This window comes from Netta rufina (assembly GCF_964035555.1).
Source record: "Netta rufina genome assembly, chromosome: 3".
Taxonomy (NCBI): Eukaryota; Metazoa; Chordata; class Aves; order Anseriformes; family Anatidae; genus Netta; species Netta rufina.
The window spans coordinates 27,245,277-27,259,697 of NC_140125.1; the positions used below are offsets into that span (position 1 = coordinate 27,245,277).

Here is a 14,421-nt window from a genome sequence, read left to right on the forward strand (position 1 = left end):
GAGAGTTTCCTAAGAAAGTGTTCATCTGTGCTCAGTATTCATCACTGTTTGTATCATTTTAAATGGAAATACTATAGCAACCCTGGGAATATTTGTATTGAGCAGGTGAAAAGCGTGTGTTTCTGATTTTGCTTCTTAGACCTGGATTTTTATTTTTAGACTATTTATCTTGTGGTAGGTCGATCACATTTAGGAAGTTAAGCTTGATTTGACTGCATGAAACATTTGTGCTAGAAACCTCTTCTGAATTCAAATTTTCCATCCTCGTGTTACATTTATGATTTTTTTTTTGAACTGATGGGTAGATATGAACAGTTTGTATGTATGGTCATCTATATTTCATGGGCTTGCAGGATAGAAGGCAACTTGGCAGAAAGCAGAGCTTTAATTAGTAGAATTGAGTGTAGGACATAGGCTCTCTAGCTGTTACTTATCCTGATTATTCATTCACATTGGTTTAGGCACCTGTAGTTGCCTTTACTGAACACAGTTCTCTCTTGTGTCTGGCTTTGGCATGACTTCTGAAAGCTCAGCTTTGGTGACCGTTTTTTCTTTGTAAGGTTGAAATTGTATCCAGTATGGACACCCGTAGGGAGGATGACCTTGGCCGATGGGTGCAGGCATTACTGACAACCTAGCTGAACACAATAAACTTGCCAGTTCCTCGGGAAACATTGTCACTAGGACAACTGACATAAAATGACACAGGAGATAGGGAATATGGTTGCCAATATGCCTGATCCCAGTGCTATCTTGTCAGATTTCACTTTGTGCAAAGCACAGGTGTGTGGTTGCTGTCACACGTTTTAAAGTCACTGGTTCTGCAGACCTTGCTGTGCCCTTATACGTGTCTGCTTTTGAGGTGCACCAGGCATGTCCTGGACAAAAAAAAAAAAAAGAAGCCACGTTGCTTTTCTCAGTTGTGATGCATACTTTCTCCTTGAACTCCAGACCTGATCTCCAATGCCATTGTCTCATCTCCCGGGTGTCCTTTTCTGCGTTGGCTCTGGTGCCCATAATCTGAAGAGGACAGTGACAAGTGACTGAAGGGTCGCCACGGACGGATGACAAACCACGTTGTGCTACATTAACAAACCATACGCGAGCCTGGAGAAATACAAGTAAGTAGATTTTAAAAAACTCTCCTCAGGCAGGCGGGCGGGCGGTATCTTTTTGGTCAGAGCGGTTGCGCTGGCGAGCTCCCCGGCCCGCCCTCCCCTCTCGCTGCCCCCTCGGCGCCTGTGGGAGGGAGGGGGGCAGCCGGCGGGGCCACGTGACAGCCCCGCGGCGATAATAACCCGCGGCCATGGGCAGCGCCGGGCTTCTCCGGGGGGTCAGCCGCAGGGAGCTGCAGCAGCACAGAGAGCGAGCGAGGGAGGGAAGGGAAGGAAGGGAAGAAGGAGAGGGAGACAGAGGGAAGGAAGAAGGGGCACCACCGGTCAGTGCCTACCTGGCAGTTTCAGCCTCTGCTCTCGGCAAGACTCATCGCTATTCACACCCTGTCTCCTTGGAAAAGAAAAAGAAAAAAAAAAAAATTCAACACTGCTACCTACAACCCATCAGCGACTAAACTAAACTTTAATATATCTGTATTTGACTGTAGTAGAAGCCACAGCAGTTGAAGCTGATCCCTGGGTAGAATGAACAGCATGAACCAGATAGAAACAAACATGCAGTATACCTACAACTATGAAGAAGATGAGTACATGACCCAAGAAGAAGAATGGGACAGGGACCTGCTCCTGGACCCAGCATGGGAGAAACAGCAAAGGAAGGTCTGGAAATAAAGTCATGTGTGTCTGTATATGTGCATCTCTGTGGAATTATGGCCTCTCATGTAGCCATGCTACATTTGGAATTGCAGGGTTGTGCAGTAAGGGCTTCTTATTTTAGAAGAGAGTGTGTATTTTCCATTGTATAAAGCATATATGTTATATATTATATCATATTTTGAGGAAAAAGCACACCATTTTTGGATTCTGAATTGAAATGTGTAAGATGACACTGATTAACAAGAGTCAGATGTGTCTTTTTAACATTGTACTAGCAATATTTTGTCAGTACCTCTACATTTACATATTAGTTGTTGATAGAGATTCCAGTGATTTTTAACTGCACTTCCTGGGTCTTCCTTTCAGAAAGCAGTTTCTGAATTGATGTATGTGCCTGAGTGCTTCTCAAAAAGTGTAAATTGCAATTGTAGCCAGGGTGCTTCATGAAATTGTTAAAATTTGTGCAAAAAGAAGTTTTCTTGCAGTATTTCTGAGAGAGACTGAGAGATCGCTTTCAAAACCATGATCTGGCTGCTCAGCTCCTATTAGAACTTACTCTTGAATGCAACTGACTGATCTTACAAAGAAGATATTGCCTAGAAATTTATTCAGGATAGGTATGGATAAATGTATTTAATGAGCTAGGTTAATCACATGCCATTCACTGTCTGGGTGAAAAACAGATCTGTAAACTCCTTGGAATACATTATTGTAGAGGAAATACTTCTCATCTTTTAGGTATAGGAAAACTATTATGTCACCAAGCACTACCTATGCCCTATTTCTGAGCTATTTCTGAGCATAGGCACAGATTATAACTCTTATCAATATTCTTGTCAATGGTTTGGTACTCTAGTAATTTCTGAAAGATCTAATTTCAGAAGACTGAGTTTTAAACAGCACGTGGGAGAGAGATGTGAAATACAATAAAGGATTTAGTACTTCCTAATGTAAAAGGTGATGTTGAAGTCACAGTTGACAGATCTGGGATTAAAAGGTTATCCGCTGGTTGCAAGAAAGAAAAAAAGGGAGGGAGGGAGAGAACGAAACAGAGCTCTAAACTAAGGTGGTGTGTGTTTTTGCTATAGGTGAGCAGCTCACTCCAAAAATTTAAGTAGAAGTTAAAAAGTTCTGTGGAATTTGGTTACAGTAATATTTAGCCCATGTCAAATCCAGAAATCAAGAAAATACAGTTGCAAAAAATATATTTGAAGACAATATGGCCCACTGTTACAGTTATGGATTCTATATGACCACAGAAGTAAGAGCTGTTAGAATTGTTGGTTGCCGATGTGTTTGCTTTTCCATTAAAATTAGCAGAGCCAATATTTTCCTCTCAGCTTTCACTTGTAGCTTTCCTCCTGCTTTGAGTCTGTGCATTTCATTTTCCTGTATTCACACCTATTAAGATTCTGGTGTACAAGTATAGTGTGAGAAGTTCAGGGCTAGGCTGAAGTTCATTTTTCTTGATCAACCAGCTGCTGCAACTCCTCACCAATTATTATACATCAACAGTGATGTCCATTTTACTTTTACACTCTTTAGATGGTGAATTTGTATTTATTTTGATATTTTATAATTGGGGATGAAAGTGATGTCAGTTTTAATCTTTTGAAATTGCTCAGCAGTAACGCATTGTGGTTACATATAATGAGGATTCAATTGTCCAGCGTTTCAGAAAACGCTGCATTTTCAAAATAAATAATGGACAGGTTACAGGGTAGTCAGTATTCTAATGTAATTTTCCTAGAATGCAGATAAATAATAAGAGAATTTGAATTCTGTAGGCTTTCTTTTGTTTGCAGTAAATCTCTTGACTTTTACAGAAGAGCAGGGAGTAGTTGATATAAGACCCTACTGCAAAGTCTTCGTCTCCATTTCTCCAAACACAGTGCTTCAGCAGAAAGTATCCTTTCCCCATTGACAAATGAAAGCTTTCCTTCATAGAATAGAGAGATAGATAGTGCCTTTGCTGCTTTATGTTGCTTGTCCCCAGTGCTTGTTTTTAATAATTGTTGCCACGTATAAGTAAAATTTAGGAGGGGGATCCTCATTCCTTGCCTTGGAAAGGAGTCTGAATTTACTATGATGTGAAAAATAAGTAGTCTTATGTAAAGGTCCTAATAAACTTTTTAAGATTTCAAGGCTTCTTTTTCTAAAGACAGTTGCAGAAATTACGTTCTTTATTATCTTATTTATTGGGAAAAGATTGCAGATACATGGGCACTGATCTCTGTTCAAACTGGTAATATAATATAGAAAAGTGATCTCAGTGGAGCCCTGGCAGTTGGCAGCGTATATTTTCTATTAGACAGTCTTGGAACACACCAAAAATAAATGCCATTGTTTCTATTGTGGGCTGCCCTCTCCAGACTTGCCATTTCAGTGATATGCCTGGTATGAGATCTGTCAACAGATGCTGGTAACACATGATGACGTCCATAGGATTACAATGGATGTGACACCTAATTATAACCATGGTTCATAGAGTATTATGGTCTGCTGTAATCCAGTCTCCTTGGTGGCTGCAGGTGTCAGAATAAATATGAAGTATACTTATATGAAAGAAGGCTCACTAGTAGCTTAGCTTTGTCTCTCTGAATGTTAACACCAAATAAAATACTTTGGTTAGGGTAATAATTAGCCCGTGTCAAATCAAGAAATGAAGATAATACAGCAATTTGACCGTTTGCTGCATTAAACACTATTACTAAAAACTTAAGATCATATGGTTGGAAACTTCAGATAGCAAATTTTAAAGAAAGACTAAACAAAAAAAATAGTTTGTCTTCATTGTATTTTGGATGGATGTGCTACCTTCAGTAGGAACTAATTAGAGAACTACAGCCTTTTGAGCATGTGGATGGAAGCCATCAGACTGGAAACTTCTGAAGCCTACTGCTTGACCCAGTACACTTCCATTGGCCACGTGTGCATAAACAGCAGTTGAAAGATCTTTGCCAGTGGCCCCTTGTTTCTTCAGTACTACACAGAAATCAGAAAGTTAAGTCTGACTGGTCAGAGGTGGTGGGATGGTCTTCTTGACTCTGTAACCTTAGACTAAGTCAGTTAACCTCCTTACACCTTTTTAACCAGTTTTCTTACTGGTTAAAAAAAGAGGACAAGAGTAGTGATTTCTAAACAACTGATAGAAGTAGTTGGCTTTATGGTATGTCAGACTGGTCTTTCAGTCCCTACTGTGCTGGACTGGAATTAAAAAATAATGTTATTTCCTAGTGGAAGACTTAAAATATGTTCTCTTTTCTCTCCATGTTATATTTCTCTCTTACCTTGCAAAAAAAAAAAAAAAGTTTGACAAATTCTGCAAACCTTTTAATTGTCACTAACCTGTATTTCAGTATAACTTTAACATAGGAAAATACAATATCCCTTAGCTTTGGAAACCTAGAACAACTGTACTTAAAATGCAAATATACTGTATTGTTTGCAGCATGTCTGAGCTGCCAACTAGTGAGTGGTTGTTAAACAGTACTTTTTCTTTCATTTACGTTTTCAGTGTGACCTATAAGGATTTACCTGCTTTACCTCCTTTGGCTGGCAATACAACTCCTGTTGTCCTTGAAAAAAAACACCAACTCCCCCCAAAAAAACACACCAAAAAAACTCACTATATATATAGATATATGTATACATTTAGAAGCCACAACTATGGCAAATTCATTGGAAGAACTATGGACTATGTATTATGGACAAAATGCTTCTTTTCCTTGTGTTGGCACAACTTCATTAAGTTCAGCTGATTAGAGAGGTTCACTGTAGCCTCAAAGAGAAATTGACCTTGTGTTCAGTCTGACTTCAGTGTCTATAAATAGAGTTACAGTCAGTGTCCCGGATTCACTCTGAAGTCTGTGTGGTCTTCTATGGATGGAATCTAAATACGTTTCTTATCAGAAACCTCTTCCTGAAGGAAAGTGTACTGGTGAATGAGAAGACAGATAACTAGTAGAGGCAAATGTCTTCATTCTTCAAACAGGAATAGGAGAGAAATGATCAAGCTTGAATGAATGAAAAAGAAATGTGAGGCATAAAAACATTGGCAGGAGAGGCTGGATGCCACCAGGAAAGTTCAGTACTCTAGAACCACTCCTCATGGATTTACAGGCTCGGGGCTGAAATAATTGCCATGGAGAATATGGCAATATCTACAGTGTGTAGAGGGTAATCCAGCCTGGATCTTTTTTTTTTTTTTCAGACTGTACTAAATTCTTTCCTCAGATAATTAGCCTTGGGATTGAAGCTTCATAGCACATAGAGACATAGTCCATCTTTTGAGTTTTTTCAGGTGGCACTTTTTACCTGTGTGGAATCCCAGTTGAATATTTCTTAGGAAGATTGGGACACTGGATTGAGTAGCTTCAGAACTAATTTCAGCTGGAGATTTCATTTGTTTGGAAGAAAATCTACCATGTACTGGTGTTGGAAGCAGAGTTTTATTTTGTGGATAAAAGACGATATGCTGAGTCCAATCCTGCAGTTCTCTGCTTTCCTTACCTTTTTTCCACAGAATTAACATGATGTAGGTGTCTTACAATTTCTGCAGGTTGAAATGCAGAATTTTCTATTGATACTTAAAGTTAGAATAGCAAACAATTTTGCCTTTTTAGACTCTACTTTATTTTTTCTTAGTATTCAGTCAGCATTTTAGCTGTCTTCTATAGAAGTACGAAGTGTTTTCAAATGCTATTTGCCAGTATAGGTGCAGAGTGTATGCCTTTTGATAACACTATTTCAGCACTCCAAGGCCAAATGCTTCTCCTCCATTTGCATCAAGAACTTTCTTTTTAAACGAGTGCCCAAAACTCTAATATTAAGAACACACACGTGCACAAAACATTTGTTGTCTCCTTTTAAATCCTGGGTGCTCTTTAAGTGACCTTCTCAGTGGTAGATGGCCCCATATAGGGTCTGACTCACAACTTGGTAGTCAATGGACAGACTCCATTTTTGCTATCAGTGTGTCTTCATTTTTTTAGCATATCCTACGGTTATAATTGCCCACAATATTTGGCACTGATGCAACAGAAGGATACAAATTTTCAGTGTTTCTAGTCCTATGGAGAGTTGCAATGAGGGTACACGGACTCTGTGTAGAAATATAGGATGAGTTTACCCCTTGCTCTGTATGATTGGCCTCTTAGAGATTAGTGCTAGTTAAAATAGTAACATGTTAAATTCCTCTTGCTGATGTTACTTGCATGGAATGGTGTTTGAGAAGAACATGCTGAAAGGATAGTGGAATGATCATATTTTGTCAAGGTGCTTCATATTCGATCTTGCAAACTATCAATGAAGCATGCAGCTGAGAGGGACCTGAATAAGGTGGTGCTTATATATGGAGGAAAATGCAAGTAAAGGTATTCTGAAATTCACATATTAAGAAATGATTATGGAGGTAGATTTTTAGAATGGGAAGGGTTTCTTTATCAATACCAAATGTGAGGAATCAAAGTATTACTCTATTTTTTTCTGTTTAAACTCAAACAGCCTCCTCAGTGTTGACACCCATTTGTCTATATCTGCCAGAAACAGAACTATATGGTTCTGAAAAGAAGTCGTAGAAGAACAGAACCACAGAATGGTTTGAGTTGGAAGGGACCTTAAAGATCACCTGGTTCCAACCTTGTGCCATGGGCAGGGACACCTCCCACCAGAGCAGGTTGCCCAAAGCACCAGTCAATCTGGCCTTAAACACTTCCAGGGATGGGGCACACAGAGCTTCTCTGGGCAGCCTGTTCCAGGGCCTTACCACCCTCATAGTAAAGAATTTATTCCTAATGTCTAATCTAAATCTACCCTTTTTCATTTTGAAGCCATTCCCCCTTGTCCTATCTCTACGGTCCCTGGTCCTTCTCCATCTTTATTGTAGGGGAGGGCTTTTATAAGGTCTCCCCAAAGCCTTCTCTTCTCTAGGCTGAGCAACCCCAACTCTTTTCCTGTCTGATAAGAAACATTTTTTAACATGAAACAAATCCTACCACCTTCCTACATACACTCAGATATGCAGCGCAGCTTCCCCTGAAATTTGTATGGTGAAATGTCTGCCGATACCCTAATCCTATTAGTAAGACAATAAGGATTGGAAGAAAGTGTGGATCTAAGTGGGTTTCCATAAGCTGCAACCAAGGTGCTTAAGGGCTAGAGGAAAGCTGCGTGTTAAGCGGTGGACTTTGCAATAATCTCTTGGAGGAGGAAGGTCTGCATCTTTTGCTCTGGATCTGTGTTTGGGTCATTGGAGAGCTGTGTAGAGAGATACGGGAGGCATTTGCTAGGAAGACACTGAGGGTTCTCAGCCCTCAAACTAAGACAGCTTTGCAAGCTGAACTTTGCTGTTTGCCAATGGGGCAACACAGTTCAAAATCCTCCATCAGAACATATCATCTGTCTTACAAGTAAGACAAAGGGGTTTCATCACAGTAATGGAAAAATCAGGTACCAAATGCCTAACGTAAATTTAATCACTGTTGCACAAATTCAGACCTGTGTACTGATGTTTAGGTAGTCGTTTCTGTATTGCACTGATTTAATTTCACTGAAGCTAAACAACAGGATTTTCTTTACTTGTGAGAACTATATAGATATTGGTAGTGTTTCAGAAATCATACTACAGAGCCTGCTCATGGGAGAATGCATTTGATTACGCATCTAAATGCAGGTGGACATTATCAGTGACGTTTCACTTGTGAAAGTGATATAGAATTAGGTAAGAATTTGTGCTGCTTAGCTTTGTCCATGTAAAAAGAGGTCCCACCTGAACGTTATTTTATGTACTTGCAAGCAAACAAATATAACGGCGTTTATATAGTTGGCAAAGTTGAGTCATTTTGGATAGTTTTACTGCTGAATAAAATATTTTCTGAGCTCTTAATGCCCAGATGAACAATGTGTAACTGACGTGCTGTTCCTCTCTTGTGAGTAGTGAAATATTGCTGAGTGAATACGTCTTACGTGGCTATTTTTCCTCTCAGCTGATACCAGTAGGAAAATGTACTTACATTGGGCACTCCATTTCACTCTGATAACAGTGTGTGACATTTGTTCTTGTAATATTACTGGATTTGGTGGATTTAAATATACCACATGTTGAGAGACAGAAGCATGGAGGTGATCATAATCTTCACCAGTGCTATACAATGCTCTTTTTTCTATCTAATAAAATTAGACATATCTTTAAAGAATAGAAGTCAGCTCTTTCCACATCATTTAACCTGCAAATACGATGTAATGATAATCCTCTGTGACTGTTTCCGTACATGTTCTTTAGAAGCTCTTCCTGCAGGCACTACAAGTACCTCTTCAATACAAACTGAGATAGCGTGGTCCTCGTAATCCTCAAACCACTGGTGTGAGAGGATAACAGGGCAGGTGCTATTGCAATAACGATTTTCCTCTGTTATTGTAAATGCTGGAACAAAAGTAGAGGTGGAAGACTTTGAAATACAATGTTCACCTTTTATGAAAGTGCTTACTTGAAATAGTAGCTTGTAGAAATACATTTCATTCTTCAGAGGGCCTATCCAGGGGGAAGCAGAAGCTACTAGTTGTCTACCTAATGATGTTTATTTTGTTTTTACATTTGGACCTTGAATTCCCACACATGTACCCAGGTGACAAAAGTAGTCCTCATTTTATGTTCTTAGTGCAAAAATGGGTGCTGCTACTCCCAATTTTTCCTGCTTCTGAGTTATAAGGGCATATCGCTTGGTCCATATATCTCCAAAATAAGGTTGTATTACTTGTGTGGAGGCTTTAAAGAAGTAAAGTATTAAGTGTTAATTGTACCATGTGTGAATAAGATATTCTGTTTACTTCAAATGCTTCTTCCCACCTGCTGTTAACTGTCAGAATCTCTTCAACTTGAAATATAATACCCGTTGTGTTTCTTTCTTTAAAAAAACAAACACATCAAACAAACAAACAAAACCCACAGAAACTGTAAGCAAAAGCAGCCCAGCCATCCATTACATTGATAACGACTAGCAGAACCTAACTCAGAGCACATGGCTTCTACTCTGAACTGCTTCCTAGGACATTGTTGCTCCTCTCCACTACCATAGCAGGAGCCTGCAGAAAGTGACTACCCTAGTCTAAAAATAACACCTGTGATTACTCCTTAAGCATCTAAGGAAACACTCATATTTTTATAGGTGTTGAACACCCAGGCATTTCCAATGACGTTAGAAGGAACTGCAGTCTTATTTTGCACCTCTGAAAGTCATTCCACTATTTTGGCACTCCCAGAAAGGCTTAGCCTTAAGGGGTTTATTTTTTTTTAAACTCACATGTAATCTCGGTTGCAAATTTGCTTTTCACTGCAGCAAGAATTACAACATTGCATGCGTGCATATGAGACTAAAAGAAAACTGGTACTCTGTTGCATTAAATGCAAATAAAAATTACATAAATGACTGTGTAGCTTTGGGGTGTTGTTTCACCTAAATGGGGTTCTTTAGTTTACAAACAATATCTGTAGTCCAAATCTGTTTCCAGCTGTACTCTGGGGTGTAGTTCCACCATGCATTTTCTTTGGTGAAGCAGCTGTCCACACTTGACACTACTCTTTTCTGTGGACTTAAAGTCTCTTCTGTTTGTTGGTGCAATGATCTTCTATATTCTGCTATATCATTGAAATAATTTGAAGTAACCCAATTCCCCTGGTTCTCACCACTTTTTAAAGACAAATCATTTCAGTAATGTAGTTTTCAGGGCAGCCTCACAAGCAGTTATAGCCATACATGTATATACATGTATTATGTATCATGCACATATCGTGTAGCTGGCATAGGTATTAAAAAACAAACTAAACACTATGTGAGGCTGAAGGTTGCTTGCTTTCCTGTAGCCTGTGACCTTCACTTCCATGACCAAGCACAAGTCCCAGTGTGGTTCTAGTGTCTAGTAACTTGGCACACAGGCTAGAGAGGAGCTTTTCATTGTGTAATTGGGAATTAAAGCACGAGGTTTTTCTTCCTCTGTAAGAGTGTCAACTGAGACTTTAGTGTAGGCTAAAAGTGAAATTCAATCTGGTGGTCTTCAAATCTGCCACATAAGACAGTGCAGAGACATAATTTACTGTGTAAATATCTTGGGGTCTGACTGTGACTTTTTGCCATCCTATTTTGGTGTCAGGGCCTTAAAACAAAGATGTGTGTGCAATTGAAAACCTTTCAGAATCTGTTTTAATTTCATCAAAAATACAGAAGACATTTTTATGTTTACGGAAATGCTCTAAAGAAAGCTGATAAATTGTATAAGAACATACTTTCATCCCCCTCAAATTGACTGTGTTGACCAATTTATGATGGATTTATTTATGATTTACTTACTCACCTGGCAACGTGGTATATAATTAATGGATAAAGATAGCATAGTGAAGAAAATCAACAGAGAAAGCAAGGGAAAGACATTTGGAAATCCAGTCAACTAAATCCTGGATTAGCCTACTTTAATTAATCCTTCTATTTCCAGAGGACATACCTTTACTTCCTTCCATACTATAATGTGAGAATGTTTCTTTCATCTCATTCTAGATTGCATTTGATCATTTAAATATGTGTCTACTGAAATAAAAATGTTAGCCAGCACTATCTGTGATAGTTCAGGAAATCTTTAAGAAACTGGGAGGACTATAGGGCACAGATGGTAGAAGAAGGACCTGAGACTTGAATGGAGAATGGGAAATACAGTCTCATAAGAAGGTTCGTTTGCACTGATAGGGCAGTGGTGATGTGTTTTTATTGCTTAATATACTTCAGAGAAAGCTTCAAGCAATATAAAAGGCATGTGCTTCGCCTGTAGTTTTGTCCCTTGCAGATCCATCACAGTAGTTGTGACGCTTTTTGGATTACCTATATTTCATTTTCTAAATTTGCCGGTAGTGGCAAATGTAACAGAGATTATGCTTTTATTCTCTGATAGCAAAGATGCGGCCAGTCATACAGTTGGAAAAAGAATATAGAGGGAGATAAACCCCAGAAAATTGGCTGTCTTCAATCTTTTTATCGTTGCTGAAACACTTCCCTTCAAGCCTGTTGGCATTTTCACTGTGAATTCCTTTTCTCCTGAAGGACAGCAGTTTTTGAGATATAAATATATATTTTTATATAAATTCAAAGTTGCAATCTTTATTGCATGGGTGATAGTCTATCAAAGCTTTTATAAAACAAAATGGTACAATATTTCTTTGCTGCACTCAACATGTTGCAGTGTACTGAGAGATATAGTGCTTTGACAGTTGATTCTAAACTGGTTTGTTTGGAGCTATGGGTTGCAAAGAGCTTCATGGTGTAAAGCACTTTGTGATCACGAGTACTGTGTAAGATACTAGCTAGTATAGCTGCACTACTCCAACTTGCAATGTAGAATTACTTGTTTTTATAGTGTAAATTCAAGCTCTGCAAAGTGCAGTGTATTGGAACAGGGACTGGCTTGCATGCTCTAAGGTTAGACTACAATATTACAGAAAAATACTGTCCTCAGGTTCAGCTGGGATTCTGAACGCTCCTGGTCAGGCTGAGTGCGAGTACCGTGTCTCTATCAAGGCATAGATCTTTGTGGGTAATGCTTCTCTATTTCTGCTAATTTCATTAGGGGACATTTTGAGGTGAAAAATGTGGCAGTGTTGCATATAAAAAAAATCTACCATGTTTTGTTGATTATTAAATGCTAGAACAGTATGGCCTACTGAAAGAGATTATGCATGTAATTTTTTTTCTCCAATGGGAATACAATATCAATATATGAAAAAAAAATAAAAGCCGCTAGCCAAAAGTAGATTATACAAAAATTTCCACTTGTGCTGTTCCATTAGTCCTTTTGTGCCTTTTTGTCTTGTTTTACTCTTGCTTAATTCTGTGGTTCAGAATGTGCTTGCTTCACAGCTATTATTTCAATGGGATTTGATTTTTGAGGCTTGTGAAATAAAAGTTCTTTCACTTACTACAGTATTTTAAATTTTCAAAATATACATAGGACTGTAAGACATTGCATGACCAGTATTAGGGGTGAACAGAGCCCTCTTAATGCTGCAATTGGAACTCTCAGTCTGTGGGGATGTTTACATTTTACCTTTACTGTCATGTAAGGATTTTGGACAGAGGCATACAGAGGTTTGACTACTTGAAAGAAGTTGTACGAAAAGCTTTGGATGAACAAGGACTGAAACGCTGAATTTTTCAGTGTCTTTACTCACTGACTTTCATTTCACTCACATTAGAGAAAGCAACTTAATATGGGAACAGTGTAACTCAGATATCTGTTAGTAATTTGAGAACTTCACAGATTATACCATTTATTTTCTATTCTGTAGTGCTAATCTTGTACCTCGAGCATTTTAATGCATCAAATAATGGTATGTAATCCAAAAAATACTGAGGTATTAATTCCATTTGACAAGGGTCAACAGGAGATATTATCTTATACTAACAAAGCTGTTGCTTTACATAGAAGGCAGAGAGAACAGAGTCATTAGGAAAGTAGTATGTAACTGTATATTACATGATACGTATTGTTAATGAAGTAGGAGGGAAGATGGAAAGCTAAGATCATTGCAAAACAGAAAGGGATTTGCTCCCTCTTACTCTATCTAGCAAGAATAAATTATATAAAGCTGCTATAGGACAGTAGAATGTGACTTGTGAACAAAGGCTTATCAAAGAGGGTGTCACCTGAATAGAATTTGTAACCATCTTTTTTTTTTTTAAAGATTCATGCATATGATGTGAATAAACAAACTGAACTGCAAAAACAGTTATTCCCCTCCAAGAGAAAGCTGCCTGCAAAACCCCTGCCCTTTGTCACTACTTAGCAAGGTGGTGAAAACATTAATTAAAAGTCTTTCAGTATTGCAAAGCTGTCTACATACAATATTCTATTAGCTCCTACACCCTAACACATGATGAAAAATAGTCTTGTCCTGAAGATGGACTTTTAATTTATTGGTTGCAATTGCATGGCTGGGGGGAACCTTTCACTTTTAGGTCACTGTTTTGAAACCAGGCCAGGTGAATAAGTGACAAGGTTGCTAACACATGCATAGTGTCTATGAGATGAGTTGTAGTCCCAGTTTAGCTCTCAAGCAGACAGGTGTCCCCATCACTTATACCACCAGAAATGGCAGCTTCATCGGGGATGTCCAAAACTGGTCTTATTAGTGAGAGACTGGGGCAGTGACTTTTCGTTCTAGAGGTGAAAGCTAAAACAATTTCTATTTGTAAAAATGAGTTCTCGAATTGCATCTTTGAGGTTATTCACAGTCATTGCTATTCTTAACGGTTCCCTGGGTGTTTTATTTTCTTCATGCCTAAACAGCTGGTACATTTCATAATTCACTATGAGTTTAAGGAGGGAAAAATAACTGGCATGCAACTAGATTTACAGTAGCAGGTAATTAGTTTATGCAAAACAGCTGGCTTTGATTTTTTTTTTTTTTAATATATAATTAAATTTGGATGACTGAGAACAGATGCTGAAGTTGTTGGTAAATATTTTGTGTTGTTCTCCATGTGTCCATGGTAGGTTCTGATCTTGCTTAACTCACAGTTCTTTACAAGACATTTGTAGCTTTTTCAACTTTCTAAATTTTCTATTATTTCTTTATTGGACTTTTTTTTCAGGGTAGTATTTGAGCACC

The 14,421-nt window shown here is 38.5% G+C and overlaps 1 protein-coding gene across 1 annotated transcript in view; it reads left to right on the top strand.

Annotated features, from left to right (window-relative positions):
• The first annotated feature begins 1,332 nt into the window (after nucleotides 1-1,332).
• The window catches only part of ACTN2 (actinin alpha 2), a 68,570-nt gene continuing 55,481 nt past the window's right edge, over nucleotides 1,333-14,421 (top strand). The window contains exon 1 of the mRNA XM_084284184.1: nucleotides 1,333-1,775. Coding sequence (XP_084140310.1) covers nucleotides 1,641-1,775 — 135 coding nt within the window. The 5' untranslated portion in view covers nucleotides 1,333-1,640. The remainder of the gene's footprint in view (nucleotides 1,776-14,421) is intronic.